The sequence below is a fragment of the Gymnoscopelus braueri genome (assembly GCF_963280865.1).
Source record: "Gymnoscopelus braueri genome assembly, chromosome: 4".
NCBI classification, from domain to species: Eukaryota; Metazoa; Chordata; class Actinopteri; order Myctophiformes; family Myctophidae; genus Gymnoscopelus; species Gymnoscopelus braueri.
The window spans coordinates 28320436-28337406 of NC_137605.1; the positions used below are offsets into that span (position 1 = coordinate 28320436).

At 41.4% G+C, this 16971-nt stretch overlaps 1 protein-coding gene across 1 annotated transcript; it reads left to right on the top strand.

Annotated features, from left to right (window-relative positions):
• The first annotated feature begins 420 nt into the window (after positions 1-420).
• On the top strand, positions 421-15687 carry ica1 (islet cell autoantigen 1). Its single transcript, XM_080427089.1, has 14 exons — positions 421-541; positions 1551-1586; positions 2004-2175; positions 2742-2814; positions 4561-4684; positions 6372-6570; positions 8230-8355; positions 9500-9598; positions 10369-10463; positions 10731-10777; positions 11227-11280; positions 13156-13422; positions 14644-14733; positions 15000-15687. Exons 2-14 carry the CDS (start codon positions 1570-1572, stop codon positions 15119-15121), a joined length of 1485 nt encoding a protein of 494 aa, XP_080283215.1. The 5' UTR covers positions 421-541; positions 1551-1569; the 3' UTR covers positions 15122-15687.
• Positions 15688-16971: the final 1284 nt, after the last annotated feature.

Genomic DNA, 16971 nt, shown 5'->3' on the forward strand with positions numbered 1-16971 from the left:
GGCTACTTCAGTACAATTTTGAGGTATTTGTACTTTACTTGAGTATTTGCAATTTCCAATACTTTTACTTCTACCACTTCATCTCAGATCCAAATATTGCACTTTTACTCCAACAATAATTTGAAAACTTTGGTTACTAGTTACTTTGCAGATATAAATGATAATATTACAAAACATATTACATAATCATGTATTAAATTATATATTACATTAACCACTTTAGCCCTATTTTATACCTAGGCTATTAAAAATAGACGATCTACAAGCTCACAGCGCTGAATTTCGGATTTTTACTTGTGTAACAGAGTATTTATATATTGCGGTATTGATACTTTTACTTAAGTAAAAAATTGAGTACTTTTTCTCACCACTGCTGTTGAATGACGTCATCAATCTGTCGCGCAGGCATTGAGAATAAGCAGCTGTTTACACACATATGTACGTAGTGTAGTGTACAGTAGGCCTGGCCTACAGTATCTGGCTGCTAGGATCCAACTGATATAAGGACATTTTCTACACGATATGCTGTCGACACAGTAAGGTATGTCTGCATCATATTCTATCTCTATAGAACGCGGTATTTCCCAGCTGTAGAAGGAATAGAATGCGGTTTAGCGATGCGGTGCGCTTATAGGTTCAGGTTGGGTGGAAAAGCTGCGTTGATAGCCTACAATCACAGATGAATCATGTTCATATCATTATGTCTGTTGCCATTAGCACAATACTCTACTACGCCATAAAGCGCTTATGTTCTGCTATTCGCATGGGGATTTTCCATCCCACTCTAATGGTGATGGACAGCAGGTGGTGCTGATGATAACGTGTCTCTTTCACTGCTAATTATCACCAGTGTTTTGGTAGAAATACAAATTAACCTAACCACAGTGGTGTAAAGTAACTAAGTACATTTACTCAAATACTGTACTTAACATTTTTGAGGTATTTTACTTTACTGGAGTATTTCCAATTTTTAGTACTTACTTAAATTACTTCTACTCCACTCTCAGAGGCAAATATTGTAGGTACTACTCCACTACAATAATTTGACAGCTTTAGTTTTACTTTGTAGATTTTGATTATTATTACAAGACATGCATTAACCACTTCAGCCTTAGTTTGGCTATTTGAAAATGGCTGATCTACAAGCTCACAAGGTGTGGCTTTGCAACGGTTGTGAGCTTGTAGATCTGCCATTTTCAAAGCACCTTTATACATTTGGAAACTTGTGAAATGGGACATTCTGCATAGTGAGTACTTTTACTTTCAGTACTTAAGTATATTTTAATGTGAATACTTTTGTTCTTTTACTCAAGTAAATTTGGTACCGGACTTTAATCTGTAACAGAGTATTTCTACAATGTGGTATTGGTACTTTTACTTAAGTACAAAATGTGAGTACTTTGTCCACCACTGATCACCCGTTTGTGTTTAATTCTGGGTTGGGTGGTCTGATAGAAATAAAAATGAAACTAACCATACATCTTATCTCACTTGATTTATAAATGGAGATATATCTACCTGTACTATAACTTTATTTATCTTCCCCACAGGTGTTTGTGTTTCTCAAATATGGAGGGAGGAAATTAGTGAGTATACTGTATACATTATATTGACCTCCATTCAATATAATGCTGATGAACAAGAACAACCCCTGTCCGGCTGTCCCCTGTCCATAATTGAGAACATCTCATTATTTGAGAGCAACTGCATAATATAAATGAGACCTGTGATTCTCAACCATTTTTAATTCCAATGTTTGATATTATCCATTAGGCCACAGACCCCCATATTGACATTATTAGTTTTTCTCTGGGACCCCAATTTACTCTTAAAAATACTGTACACTGTCACACAGGACACAATACAGAAATGTAGTGTCCATTTGGTTCCTAACTACCAATCATTTAGCATGGGGACCCCCTGGAACCCCCCCAAGGACCCCTGGGGGTCCCCTGACCCCCATGTTGTGAGAACCACTGATAGAGACCACTTTTTCATTGCAGTGGCTTCTCCCGCGAGTACGTTGATGGTTTGATTCAAAGCCAAGACTCCTCTGTGGTGAACAAGTTCCAGCAGAAGTACTGGAAAACCAAACAGACACTCATCAAGGTCACTGGGAAGAAAGAAGACGAACATGTGGTCGCCTCAGATGCAGATCTGGACGGCAAGCTGGAGGTGAGGAGGAGGAGTTTGTAGATCGGATATTTTCACTACTTCTTTTAAAAAACCTTATTTTTTAATAGAATTTCTTAGATTTTGTGTTTATTTATTCATGAAATTCATTAGAAAAAAGTCTGACATTGTTTTTTTTGTTAATTAGTTTTTTTGGGGAAATATTTTGAAATCATTAAAAAAAGAAAATGTAAACACTGTTCTTGTTCAACCGAAGTCTTATCATATCAATTTACCCTTTCACACATGCCCTTTGTTACACAATGATATAGATGTTGTATGGCGGGAGTGGGAGATGATGCACAGTCTGATAGTCAAGATGCTTTTGCTTTCCCGTGCTCTGTAGTCTTCCCCAGCTGGGGTCTGGGGATGAAAAACACCACTGTCATCATTTCATCAAGAGCTAAGGCAGACGCTACATGTCTGCTATTTATGTCTGCAATGTTGGCGCTTGCTGAAAATCTGTTATTTCCGGCAAGCGGCACCATGGTACTACGAAGTATAAATGAAGTCCAAGGCTTCCTGGTGGTGTTTGTATTCATTGTCCTATTGTTTTTGTGTCTCTGCAGGTGTTCCACTCTATTCAGAGAACATGCATGGAGCTTCTGAAGGTCATTGAACAGTACCAGAGGAGAATCTGCTGTACGTTCATCCTTTTATTATATTTTTGGGCGGTGTAGCCGCCCCTATAAGTGGGGTTGGGACACCTCATTAGTATTAGTTTCCTGCACTGTGATTGGCCCATTAGTAGACCCCTAGCTGTACTGTGATTGGCTGACTCTATTGGCTGACTCTATTCAGCACTGTGATTGGCTAGCGAGACACATGATGACATTAATAACCTATAAATAGGATTATGCACTTCCAAAAACCATTTTTTTTTGGAAGTGAGCTTCCATCACTATGATGACCACTGTGATGACCACACCGCCCACTTCACACTGGGTGTGATTTTTGGGCGGTGAAACCGCCCCTATAAGTGAGGTTTGGACATCGACATTCGCTGCACTGTGATTGGCCACCATTGTACCCCCCCCCCACCCATTGTACCCCCCCAACCCTGCGCTGTGATTGGCCACCATTGTACCCCCCTAACCCTGCACCGTGATTGGCCACCGCTGACTCTATTCAGGACTGTGATTGGCTAGTGAAACACATGACACATGTGCATAGCCCTATAAATAGGACTATGCACTTTAAAAAAACACATATATGTTTTTTTTTAAGTCAGGGGTGTACAATGGTTGGTCCACAATATTACTTTTCTTTAAGTGAACTTCCATCACTGTGATGACCACTGTGACCACACCGCCCACTTCACACTGGGTGTGATTTTTTATTTTTTATTAAACATGGACACAGTGAAAACTTTGACATATACCGTACATACCAAACCATGGCACGAGAAACACTTTGTTTACATCAGTGATTCTCATCCCTTTTCATTTAAAGGACCCCCAGTTTGATATGCATTAGACCAGGGACCCCTATTTGATATTACTTTTATGTCTGAGAGTGTACAAATGGAACCAGGTCCATTTGATTACATTTAGACATTTTTACATTGTAGGAGTTACAGACCTCTTGTTTTCGAATCATTTAGCTGGGGACCCGCTGAAACCCCTTCAAGGACTCCTAGGGGTCCCAGACTACCATGGTAACATGTTACCAGCCCTGTCACAGGGATGTCAGGCCCTGTCACAGGGCTTTCAGGCCCTGACATCCCTGTGACAGCGTTGTGACAGGCCCTGTCACAGCCCTGTCACAGGGATGTCAGGCCGCGTCACAGTCCTGTGACATGATACTGACCATGATACTGACATCATCAGTATCATGTCAGTATCATGGTCGGTATCATGGTCAATATCATGTCAGTATCATGGTCAGTATCATGGTCAGTATCATGTCAGTCTCATGGCTAGTCATGGTCAGTATCACGTCACTATCTTGTCAGTATCATGTCAGTATCATGATCAGTATCATGTCAGTATCATGGTCAGTATCATGTCAGTATCAAGGTTAGTCATGGTCAGTATCACATCAGTATCTTGGTCAGTATCATATCAGTATCAGGTCAGTATCATGGTAAGTCATGGTCAGTATCATGGTCAGTATCATGTCAGTATCATGGTTAGTCATGGTCAGTATCATGGTTAGTCATGGTCAGTATCACGTCAGTATCATGGTTAGTCATGGTCAGTTTCATGTCAGTATCAGGTCAGTATCATGGTTAGTCATGGTCAGTTTCATGTCAGTATCAGGTCAGTATCATGGTTAGTCATGGTCAGTATCAGGTCAGTATCAGGTCAATATCACTGTATAAACAGTCATTGCAAAATTTTATGTCAAATGGACTCTTATGTGTAATTCACCTTCTTCCTCATACAGTCCTTTCCCAAGAGGAGAATGAGCTGGGTCGTTTCCTCCGTTCCCAAGGGTCTCAGGACAAAACCCGGGCGGGGAAAATCATGCAGGCCACAGGGAAAGCTCTGTGCTTCTCCTCACAGCAGAGGTATGGAACACAACACAAGCACTTCTGAGTTACAGTAAACCACTAAACCGACATTATATTAAACTGGAAAAGTGCTCCTCGGAGCACAGGTCTCCGCCAGGTCAGGTACGTTATTCTGGCCTCCTGGTGGCGCTATAATAGGCCAATGTGAAAAGGGTGCCATTTCTTCCTCGGCCTAGTGGGAATATGCGTGTGAAAATTCACGGAAATCGCAAGCTGCGTGCATAGTTTGAGGCTTTTTGTTCAAAACGGACCAATCCTGCAAACTTTGGAAGCCAACCATAGGCAATAAGGATGGAATATGGGAAATCGGACAGATTCGTGTTGATCACATGACTATGGAGATACTGTGTACCGATTTGCATGACGTTTGGATAAAATCTGTAGGAGTAATGTAAAAAAATGGGTTTTGCACAAATCGGCCTCCTGGTGGCGCTATAACAGGCCCATGTGAAAAAATTGGGGCAGAGGTTCTGAATTGGCATCCAGGGAGTGTGTGTGCAAAGTTTCGGAGCGACCGGGCCAACGGTGCCGGAGATTAGCTGCTAACACACAGACAGGACGGACGGACACACGGACGGACGGACGGACGGACGGACGGACAGGGGGCAAAACATGCTCTCTCGCCATGCCTTTCGGCCTGGCGGAGACAATAAGATCAAAGGAAAGAGAAGTCTCCACAAGAGTTTCATCAGAACTGATGATCTACCTTGTGGTCAAACCGTGTTTTGACCACAAGGTAGTGCTGGAGCAGCAAGCTTTTGTGTGGACTTTTCTTTACTTTGATCTTTTTATATTTATTTTGTCCGGGACTAACGCAAAAATGGGGTTAGGGTTATTGAACATACACATGATGTGTAGACAATTCATTAGAGAAATCCGGAAAAGCAAGCTGAGCAACCACAGTAAAATGTGGATATTGTGAGAATATATAATGGAGTGTACTAATGCTTGTTTGAAAAGCAATGGGTGCTTGTGCTTATCATGGTTAGTCATGGTCAGTATCATGTCAGTACCAAGTCAGTATCGTGGTCAGTATGATTGCTAGTTGCATTCATACAGTAGCCTATAATCCTTTATTTTTTACAGCTGAAAGGAGAAAGCATTCCAGTTTGCAACCCTATTAAATCTACCTTTCAATCTGTCATGCCAGACTGTGGAGCTACAGTATAGCTCCACAGTTTATTGTCCTGGTCCATAACTGATGGCTTTATGATAATATACTAATCTAAAACTAATGAAGATGCAAAGGCTCTTTATAGAGACTTTAGGAACAGGGTTGCATTGCTCATGGCACGGCCTTGCACGCCGTGCAGGAACCTATTTGACCAGGAGCACGCACAGGCACACGCATAGATTTAAAACAACTTTAAATTCACACCTCAACAAAGTTTACAAAGGCTCCCGACTCACACCAGATGGATTAACATAGGAATGAGCCTAGATGCATATCAATTGTCCATTGTGTGACCTGTAGTGTAGGTGTTAAGCGACGTGCGCATCACGTCATTAAAATAGAGTGCAACCACGTTCCAATTCAGCATTGCAACACTGTTTAGGAAACATATTCAACTAACAGTACTATAATAGATGACTCCATAATAACTTGTTGGTTAATTGTTCATTTTGAGCGATATTCCCCTTAATATGGATGTTCATGTTCTTGTTTTGTTTGTCCCAATTACAGAATGGCTCTGCGCAGCCCTCTGTGCCGCCTCTACCAGGAAGTGGAGACATTTCGCTATCGAGCCATCTCCGACACCTGGCTGACAGTGAATCGGATGGAGCAGTCCAGGACAGAATATAGAGGAGCATTACTCTGGATGAAAGATGTGTCCCAAGAGCTGGATCCAGACACACACAAACAGATGGAGAAGTTCCGCAAGGTTGGTCTAACGTACAGTCCAAGGAGCTGTGTACTGATAATTGACCTCCATACTTACCGCTTGCTGTTGATTGCTTTTGATTTGACCCTCCATCGTTTGCCTATAATTTGCCTATAATATGTAGTGTGTAATTCTACTTTGTTATCAACATTATGCACAGAAATACCATATGGGCTTCTGTGTCGAACGCGGAAGAGGAATTAATCAATCCATAGATGCCTGCATAACACGTGTCTATATCATGTGTTGGTTAAATGGTATGCATAGCAATAAGTGTCTTAGGTGACTGTGAACATGGCAGTTGGGTGCTTATGACTTACTTATCTATACATTTATAGCTAGCTATTCTATTGTCATTTTGCACAGAGCAACAGTTTCTGTTGCCAATAATAATGATAATAATAACATGACACAGTCCTCCTTAATCAAAAGGTCCCATGTCCCCCTTATTTTTTTTATTTTTTTCATCATCTAATTGATATCTGTCATATACTGAAATCAATGTATTGCACATTCTACATTCATTCTGGGCATTTGATTTACTATCAAGTGTGATTTAGCAAGTTGAAAGCTCAAAACATTTTGACAAGATAAGCGGCTGTTGAGCAGAAATGTTATAATTTCCAGAAAAGTGGCAACCCATCACCTGCGGTAAATGATCCATTAAAACAGAAAGTAACAGAGACATTTTGGGGTGGTGGTGTGTATATGGGTGGGGTCATAGAAGATAAGGCTCTGGTGGGGTTTGATCCAGCAGAGGTACAGTACATGAGCTCTAATAATTCCTCTCTCTCAAAGCACTGTTGTGGAGACTGAACCAGATACCTTCCCATCAAAGTAGTTACTGTATTCATAAGGCACCTTTACCTCTCTAGGTTCACAAAGGAATCGATCATTTGGGATCATACTAGAGAGTCAAATAGGATATTTAAATGGTTATGAGATTTGGATGTAAGTGTACTTGACTGCTTTGAGCTGTAAGGGCTGGAATGGTTTGCTACTTAGAATGTTCCATCTTGATTCTTAACTGATTCACTGCCAATCACGTAGATCTACGTGAACTAAAACTTTTTATATATATTTTTTTCCAATTTGACCCAAAGACCAAGGAGATATGATTTTTCAAAGATCTAGACTCCTATCCACTTCCTTGTTAACTTAAAACTTCTGTATCTCGGCTCCTGAGTACTTTTTTTTTTTTCAATGAAAAATCTCTGGCACTGGCTAAAAAAATATGAAAATACCTCTGGCAGTTAATGGGCTAAAATACTTTGTGATTATGGCTTTCAAAGAAATATTCATACTGTGTTAATGTCACAATTACACCAGGCCCATCTATAAAAAATATTCTGGCCCACATTATACAGGTTTTAATTGAGCCATATTAAACCATGCAGAGCACAATTCTGCAAAGCAAAACGTGCTATACTTGAAAGGACCACTAGAGGGCATAATTCATCAAATAAACGGGTTCATCAGTATGAACCACACATAGCAACCTGCTGTGTATTGTTGACACTTTTTTGACATGCCCTGACATGCACAGCCCTGAACTGGCGTATCTGTGTGTTCACAGTTCAAACCCGTAACCTAGTTGAGAAGGTGTTATGGCACTATCTTTCGTTGAGCAAATGTTTCCCAATCATCTCTCCATCTCAGGTTCAAACGCAGGTGCGGTCCACCAAAACAAGCTTTGACAAACTGAAGAATGACGTGTGCCAGAAAGTCGACTTGTTGGGAGCCAGTCGTTGCAACCTCCTCTCTCATGTCCTAACCACATACCAGGTACATGACCAATCCAAGAAAGTAATATACAGTAATATACATGCCTATATACATTTTATTTAATCATATTTTTCATATATATTTTATACTTTTTGAAAAAATTTAAAACAAAAATGTTATACTGTCAGTGGAAGTCAAATTGGGCTGAAACTTTGCCAAATATGGACTAGCACTGCCCGACATCATAGATGACTGACATCATAGATGACTGGCCACAAGACGTCCGAGATCCACATGGAAGCCACGTCATCATTAGACCCGTCTTGTTTTTTTTGGGTAGTGTCTGCTGAACCAACAGTATCATACCCACAATGCATTGTGTGAACAACCAGAACCAAGCGGAGCAGACCTTAACACGTATACTGTTAAAATGGTTGGGTTAGGGTTTGGTGTGGTTAAGGTTTGGCTAAGGATCTTGGAGGGTGGTTAGCCAATGAGATAGTGTGGCCTCACCCCCCTGACCGAAATTGGGGATTAAGAAATCTCTTCAGGAGACACAACTTTTTTTTTTTACTGTTCGCTTCAACCCCTGACACTTGGCAGAATTTATTTTAAGCTTTTATTGTTTGTTTTTAAGGCCCTCTCAATGGCCTGGCTCCTCCGTACATTTCTGAACTTGTACACTGGCACACCCCAACTAGAACCTTGAGGTCAGCTAATCGTTGCTTCTGGTTGTCCAGCTGTCCGGCTGCCCCTAGGCTATGGAATAGCTTGCCCCTTCATACTCACTAGAGGCTTTTAAATCATTATGAAAGACTCACTCATTTTCTTTTGGCTTTAAACTCTGAGTGTGTATTTGTGGCCCTTACTGTGTGTTTTTAGCCTTTCTTTTGTATTTCACTTGTGCCATTTTCTGTTTGTTTTAGTCTTTTTGCCTCTTACTGTTTAATTATTTTCGTACAGCAATTAAATGTGCTCTACAAATAAAGTTTGAGTTCAGTTGAATTGAGTGGCTTTAAGTTAGAAACAAAGGAAAACTCAATGTTGAAAGTCAGTTTGAAGGTAAGCCTATCAAGATACTTAGACAGCCATTTGTTTGTCAGCCACACTAAAGTGTATATATTTTAAACAGTTTATGTACATTTCTGTTACAAAAGGTCACAAGAGCATATATTGGGATTGCTACTGTTCATCTATTTTCCAGACAACACTTTTGCACTTCTGGGAGAAGACGTCCCACACTATGGCTGCCATTCATGAAAACTTCAAGGGATGTCAGCACTATGACATCTCTGCACTAAAGGTAAGAGTACATCATTAGGGACTAAAGGATCATACATCATCACTTGAACCCTGTTTTATACTTTTACAGCTATTGAACAGTTTGGAATAAGAATGAACACAAATCTACTTTTAAGACGTGGCGTCCAGGGCTAAATACATCAATTTGGGGGTCCTTGACATGGGAATGTTTGATGACCACTGCTATAGTTTAATGGTTATAGTCTCAACCATGATTCCTTTCCTTGTCAGGAAACAGTGTTGCAGGTTATCTCGTACTTAGCTTCCTGTCTCTTTCTACTTCTCTTTAAATGATAAAATGCCCAGAATTATTTAAACTCGTACTATACAATGTCATAAAAAACTCATACTATAGCATGGATTCAGAAAAAGCCATTGGGACACTGTTTTACAGAACACTGGCAAGAAAGAACTAGTCCCCACTGCCTTAACCCCTTCGAATAAGACACTTGAACTTCTGTTGCTGTTTGGTTTTACCTGTGTTTTAAAGTTAAAATGTTCTGTGTGAACTTGTATTTTGTCTCTGTATGAGGTCTTGCCAAAGATTGGCATTTTCTGAATCTGAATTATGTAATAACAAAAAGACATGCTGTACTGTCATCTGCAGTTCGCATATAGTTATTTATACTAAGCCTTACCTCACTAGGCTATACTGTCAAAAACAAACCTCGTGCTGTATATATACTGCAGCACATGCTGTGTGATTCTGTCATTTTTAGTAAGGGGACCTACATCTTGTCAGATACAGGAAGTCTTGCTTTATTTATGCAGAGCCTTCAAGATCCGATGGAGAAGCTGGCTAGAAAGAAAGGGAAGAAGAAAATAAAAACTAAGACAGCAGTGAAACCTGAGACCAGAGATGGCCAGTGAGTGAAACAACGCATACAAAATAAAATATTATTTTTGATTTAATGCTAAACTTCCTGTACAATGAGATTTTAAAATGTTAAACTTCCTGTACAATGACAGTGAAATATTGAGTAGACCCTGCTGATCAATATGTACATACACTTACAGTACATAAAACCTGTTTATTTTTTAATTACCCTGATCAGCTTCCATGTACCTGTATTGCCTTTTATACCCGAAACAGATTGTTTGTAAGCATTGTTATTTTCAATGTCTGCCCTTAGACTCATCTCACTAGAAACAGAAAATACAGATGAAGAACCCAGAGAAGGTAACATAAATAAATTTAAATGAATACAGTAAATCGTGAAATAAATCATTTTCGCCCTGATGAAGACATGTTGTGGTTGGCTCGTGATGGCATTTGCCTCTTTTTAATGAAGGATTTTACTCCTTTCGTTACTGTGTGCCCGCATCCTTTGTCTTATCCAGGAGTACCTCTGATACTTTTAACTACTTTTAACTACTTTTTTCTCCTGTGCGCACCTGGTTGTGTTGTTTTTTCTCTACACATATACATCACTTTTCTTTTTAGAATATAAAAGTAGCCTTGTAGAATCAAGTATTAAGAAGAAATTATAGCCATTCCCTAATACATGTCACAAGTGTACAAACACCTACTTTACAGTAGGTCTAGTTGTTACTGAGTAAAGACCTTTCTTTGAAAAGGGTACTTGATATTCGTTTTATTCTTCCGTGCTTTGTGCTTACCTTTTGCAGCACAAGCCAAATCTGGACATTTATTTGAAGACACGGACATGAGCAGACAAACAGGTATCCAGCTGAGTACATTTTGTCTCAATATCATAGTTACAACCTCTAAAACAGCTTGTCGTTAATGAGAAGTCAATAACATAAACAGACAAGTTCTAGAGAAAGCCAAAGCAATAAGGGTTTATTGAAACAAAATATCACCAATACCAACCAAATAAACATCACAAAATAGAAAAGAAAAGGGGAGAGATAGGCCGGCCAAAATCAACATAAGGAAGGGGAGCTCTCCGGGCCAACCACGCAATGGGCCATCGAACCCGGAGTGCTCATCTCCAAATTACAAAAATAAAAGTGTAGCTGCAAGCAGCGATAAACGGGTCCGAGGCATGATAGGCAAAAAGCGATATGCAACAATAGCACAATAAGACGTAGAAACAGAATAGATTGAACTTGAGACAAAGCAGCCCATGCAACTAACAATGAAATGAGCATTCTCAACAGCTGAGCAAAGTGCTGAGGGATTGTGGCTATCAATCCAGGGTTAAGAACATTACTCATGGACACCTCAACCCATGGCCATAGACAGGAATCGAATCCTCAACCTTTGGACTCACAGGCTGTCACACTAGTGATTGAGCTAAGGCTTCATCCAGCCTGACGGTGTCTGTTGAAGATCATAGACTCTTGCCTTCTGCCATGAACCGAGCCCCTGTTTCACTAAAACTCAGTGGTTCACAAAGCATTTATCAATAGAGAAAAATTTGATATCTCCTCTGTACCGAAACTAGTGAAAGTAGCCGATCTACAAGCTCACAAAGCGTTTCTATCCAAAAAGTTGTGAGCTTGTAGATCAGCTATTTTCACAAGGAAATAGGGTATACATTGAAAATAACTACTCTCAAAAAGGCATTTCATGTTATCTTATAAAAATTTCATATGCATTAATTAACACTAGTCCATACCCGGTCGACACATCTGTGGGGGGATATGCGCACATGATCTGGCAACCCGGGAGGCAGTTCGTCCCATAGCTCGCGGGCCATCCCACAGCTGGGCAGCCCCGTAACCATGGCGACATTCTTTTACACAAAAACGCTAATAAACAGATGAGATTTGGTGAAATCGAAAAACTATAATAAGTACTTATGTGCTATGTTCATTACACACACACACACACACACACACACCTATCTATGAGTTTCAAGGCTAACACATAATCCACAAATTGCAACATGCAACCATGAGCAAGTGAACTCAATTCAGTGACGCATGACCCAGGCCGGCTGAGACTCCAGGACAGAGGGCTCTCCAGTGGAGTTGTTACTGCCGCTGCTGCCAAGCTGAACTGAAGGACAGGCAGGGTATATATGTTACAGGGAAATTGGCATTCCAGGGAAATTGAAAAAGGAGCGCTCGTTTTTAGGCACGGGTTTGGGGAGTTGTGTGAGGTCATGTTGACCAATACACACCATTAGTGTTAAATTGGAGCTTGAAATTTACAAAATTATTTGAGACACATTCATGGTTGGAGCTTGCAGTGTACAAACGTTTTAGCATCAAAATATACTTTGAGTACCAAAGTAAAAGTACTCAATGTTCAGAAAGTAGCAGATCTACAAGCTCATAACGCGTCACATCGTAGATCGGCTGTGTGTGGTTACTGTAGGTTTTGTAATAATAATCAAAAATGTAATGTAACTAAAGCTGTCATATGCTGTAATTGTAGTGGAGTAGAGGTAACAAAAATAGAAAGTAAAGTAAAAGTACCTCAAAATTGTATTGTGCATTGTAAGCACTTGCATAGTACTTGAGTAAATGTACTTAGTTACTTTGCTGCACCCCTCTACTTTATGTCTTAATACTGTACAAATGTTGATGTTAAGTTTCCTCTGCACATCCCTGTCCATTAACGCAAAACCTGACTGGTCGTTCCAGATGGTGGGGATCTTCTTTCAGCCTATCAGGAACAAGAGGGAGGGGAGAATGACAGCATGGCCTTGCTGAATGAGATTCTGGGAGGCACCTCCCTAGATGAGGGCGAGTTCTCGCGGGAGTGGAGGGAGGTGTTTGGAGAAGGGGAGGACGGGACAAGTGCAGCGTCAGGTAGAGGAGGACTAGTGGAGGAGAACACCTCCCCTTCCTGCTTCCTCCCATCTCATCTGTTGGACCAAAGCTTAAATAACCTGCAGTCTTCCCTCTCAGGTCAGAGGTCATCTTAGTGTGTGTGTGTGTGTGTGTGTGTGTGTGTGTGTGTGTGTGTGTGGGTGTGTGTGTGTGTGTGTGTGTGTGTGTGTGTGTGAGTGTGAGTGTGAGTGTGTGTGAGTGTGTGTGTGTGAGTGTGTGTGTGTGTGCGCGCGCGTGTTCATCAGCACAAAATATAAGATTTAGACTGGTCTTCTCCGACCATTAGGATAGAGTGCCATTAACCATTTCCATTACTGTATAATAAAGCATGGATAAATATCACATAACAAGTTCATCATTAGCTTAATCCAATTCACCACCTATTTTTTTGTTTTGCTTTTTCTATGAATGAGTGCTTTAACAAAAACATGCAGCCAACTAAATAGAGCTGTTTTTTCCATTATGCTGGACTATTTCCACACTGGGAGAAAAGCAGCCTTGAAATGATTTGTCAAAACCACAGCTGTATAAGTAATAGAAAGGGCCTATTATAACCTGGCAATTATATTTGCTTAACCGTACCTAATTGCCAATCCCTTTCCATTTCGTCCCACTCTGGGCGACCTTATTGCCAGCACATCATCTGGTTTTGTTGTTTGTCTATTTTCAGCTGGTTGTGGGGGGGGGGGATAGGGGGTTTGGGGGGGCTATGAATTGTATACAGCTACAGTACAAAGCTGTAAGGAAATTAGAGATTGTGCTTATGATTTACTGCCAGTGTTTTATAGGTTATCATTATAGTACGAGCAAAATACCTATTATGTCAGTCGAGATTAATTTATAGGATACTGTAATAAGCTGGCTACTAGTCACAATAAAATAACTGCAATTTTCTCCATTTTCCCATGTAAACATACAGCTGTCACCCTCAGGCCACACCTATCTGTTCCTTTTGACTAGAACCATAATGTGTATGAGAATGTCACTGTTGGAATGCATGTGCCTCACGTGACACGTCCCATTTCCAAGGTTTGTTTCATGTTTAAAAAAATGACCCTACAGTCCAACCAGAGCAGATTCAGCTGATACTAAGTAAAGATATACACAGTTTTGTCTTTAATGATGTAAAATGGTATTTTGTAAGGTCAACAAAATGTATCAATGCTGTTTTCTTGTCGATTACACTGTCTGTCCACATCAGCGTTGTGGTGAGAAAGTATAATGATTTATGCACTGGATCATGGTTTGACGTGTTAAGTGTCCCCCGTTGATGACTCTAAATCTCCATCTCCATTTCAGATTGGGCCAGGAGCATTCCGCAGCCCATCTCCCAGGCAACAGAGCAATCATCTGGAGCCAATCACAACCAGTCTCGGACGGCAGCAAAAGGTACGTTTATGGCCAAACGAGTAAAACATTAATAAAATAAAAAGTCGTGTTTCCAGCTGAAGCCTGTGTTTATGGGCACTTTCAGACGACTTGTGGGGTGCAGATATTTCCATGAATAAGCCAAACTTTTCAGTCAGATGGAGTTCAATTCAAGGCAAATAAAGGCATCCACTGTCCATTATGGCTTTCAGAAAACTTTTTATTTTAATGAAGTACAATAAGGCTTGCGGGAGCTTGACTTAGTGACATTTACTCCCACTTTTCAGCAACAACAGAGACCTCCAAAGACCTTTCAGCATGGTTCAACCTGTTCGCTGACCTGGACCCCCTTTCTAATCCAGACGCAGTGGGCAAAATGGGTACGGAGCACGAGCTACACAACGCGTAGTCCTGCTTCAACACCACAGCAGAACCATTTCAAACGGGTATCTTCATAATGATCATAATTTTTGTCATGTACAATCATCTTTTTCTTTTCTTCTCAGTTGACTGTACAACTCTGGTCTACATACTGTAGTTGGTTAGTTCAGTGGTGTACGCAGTCAAATCTGGAGTGTAAATATTTACCCGTTTCACACGTTTACAGTTAAATAAACACTCTGAATTTTACTGTGTAAGACAGTTTGTTTTTTTAGAATTGATTCCACAACATGATCTTGGAAATAGTAAAATTAGGTGCCTCTGTAGTGTGACTAACATTATTGATAATTTGCCAACAGGCAAAATAATGTCTTGACAAACATATTTACGGACAAAACTGAGAAATGGTCAGGTTACCATATACTGTAGTTCATGTGTTTTGGTGAAAATGCCAGAGTGCCAGAAGAGCCCAGTAAAGTATACACGGTAACTTAGTATAATAGTATATAACATAACTGCCAACATTAGACTGTGAAAAATAAGTATATTGTCTGGTGGGGGGCCTGACTTCCACATAGTATTCACTTAGTATACACGTAGTATTCACTTAGTATCCACATAGTATTCACTTAGTATATACACATAGTATTCACTTAGTATACACTTAGTATCCGCATAGTAGGCTATTCACTTAGTATCCACATAGTATTCACTTAGTATCCACATAGTATTCACTTAGTATATATGTTACAGGGTGAATGGAGAACCAGGGTGATTGAAGAAGGCTCGCTCGTTTTTACCCACCCAGCAATTCTGTAGAAGAAACACTAGAGGGAGCCACAAGCCAGGCTTGTGCACAAGCACATATGGCCGCGACCACCCACACACACACAGTCACACACACACACACACACACATGCGCGCGCACGCACACGCGCTCATGCTTTCAATGGACTGTTAAGATACTTTTATTGTGTTCTGCTGGCTTTTGTTTTAGTTTCTCCCTGACACACACACACACACACACACACACACACACACACACACACACACGCACACAGTGATCCATGAAAAGAACTATTCTGTCCCTATCGGTTTACAACTCAAACGGCGCTGAGTCGACAAGTGGAGCATCGGCCGGTCAGCGCGGGCACTCGCGCCGTGAGGCGCGAGGGCGCGCTTCCTCGGCCTCAAGCTCCACTTGTCGGCGCGCCTCCGTCGTGGACAAGCGTGTGCGTGTGCGTGTGTCTTTTCTCTCTCCTCCCGTGCTCTCCTCCCCTTCCTCGTCTTTTCTCTCTCCTCCCGTGCTCTCCTCCCCTTCCTCGTCTTTTCTCTCTCCTCCCGTGCTCTCCTCCCCTTCCTCGTCCGTGTCTCTCTCTCTCTCTCTCTCTCTCTCCTCCCGTGCTCTCCTCCCCTTCCTCGTCCGTGTCTCTCTCTCTCTCTCTCTCTCTCTCTCCTCCCGTGCTCTCCTCCCCTTCCTCGTCCGTGTCTCTCTCTCTCTCTCTCTCTCTCCTCCCGTGCTCTCCTCCCCTTCCTCGTCCGTGTCTCTCTCTCTCTCTCTCTCCTCCCGTGCTCTCCTCCCCTTCCTCGTCCCTCCCAAGGAGGACGGTTTATTTCGCGAGGAGGAGCTCCTCCTCGCGAAATAAACCGTCCCCCTTCTCAGAAGGAGGACGGTTTATTTCGCGAGGAGCTCCTCCTCGCCTCACGTAATAAACCCCCGCCTCGCAGTGCCGCGTCCTCCTTCTCCTCCTCCTCCTCGCGAGCCTCGCTAATAAACCCTATCTCGAAAAGCCCCGCCTCGCCCCGAAGCCCCGTGCCTAAAAACGAGCGCTCTGTCTTCAATCACCCTGGATCTCCATTCACCCTGTGACATATACA

Excerpts from the sequence above, each read along its gene's own strand:
- ica1 (XM_080427089.1), top strand. Across the intron at positions 2,176-2,741 it reads ATCTGGACGGCAAGCTGGAG|GTGTTCCACTCTATTCAGAG; the intron begins GTGAGGAGGAGG and ends GTGTCTCTGCAG. Across the intron at positions 2,815-4,560 it reads GTACCAGAGGAGAATCTGCT|TCCTTTCCCAAGAGGAGAAT; the intron begins GTACGTTCATCC and ends TTCCTCATACAG.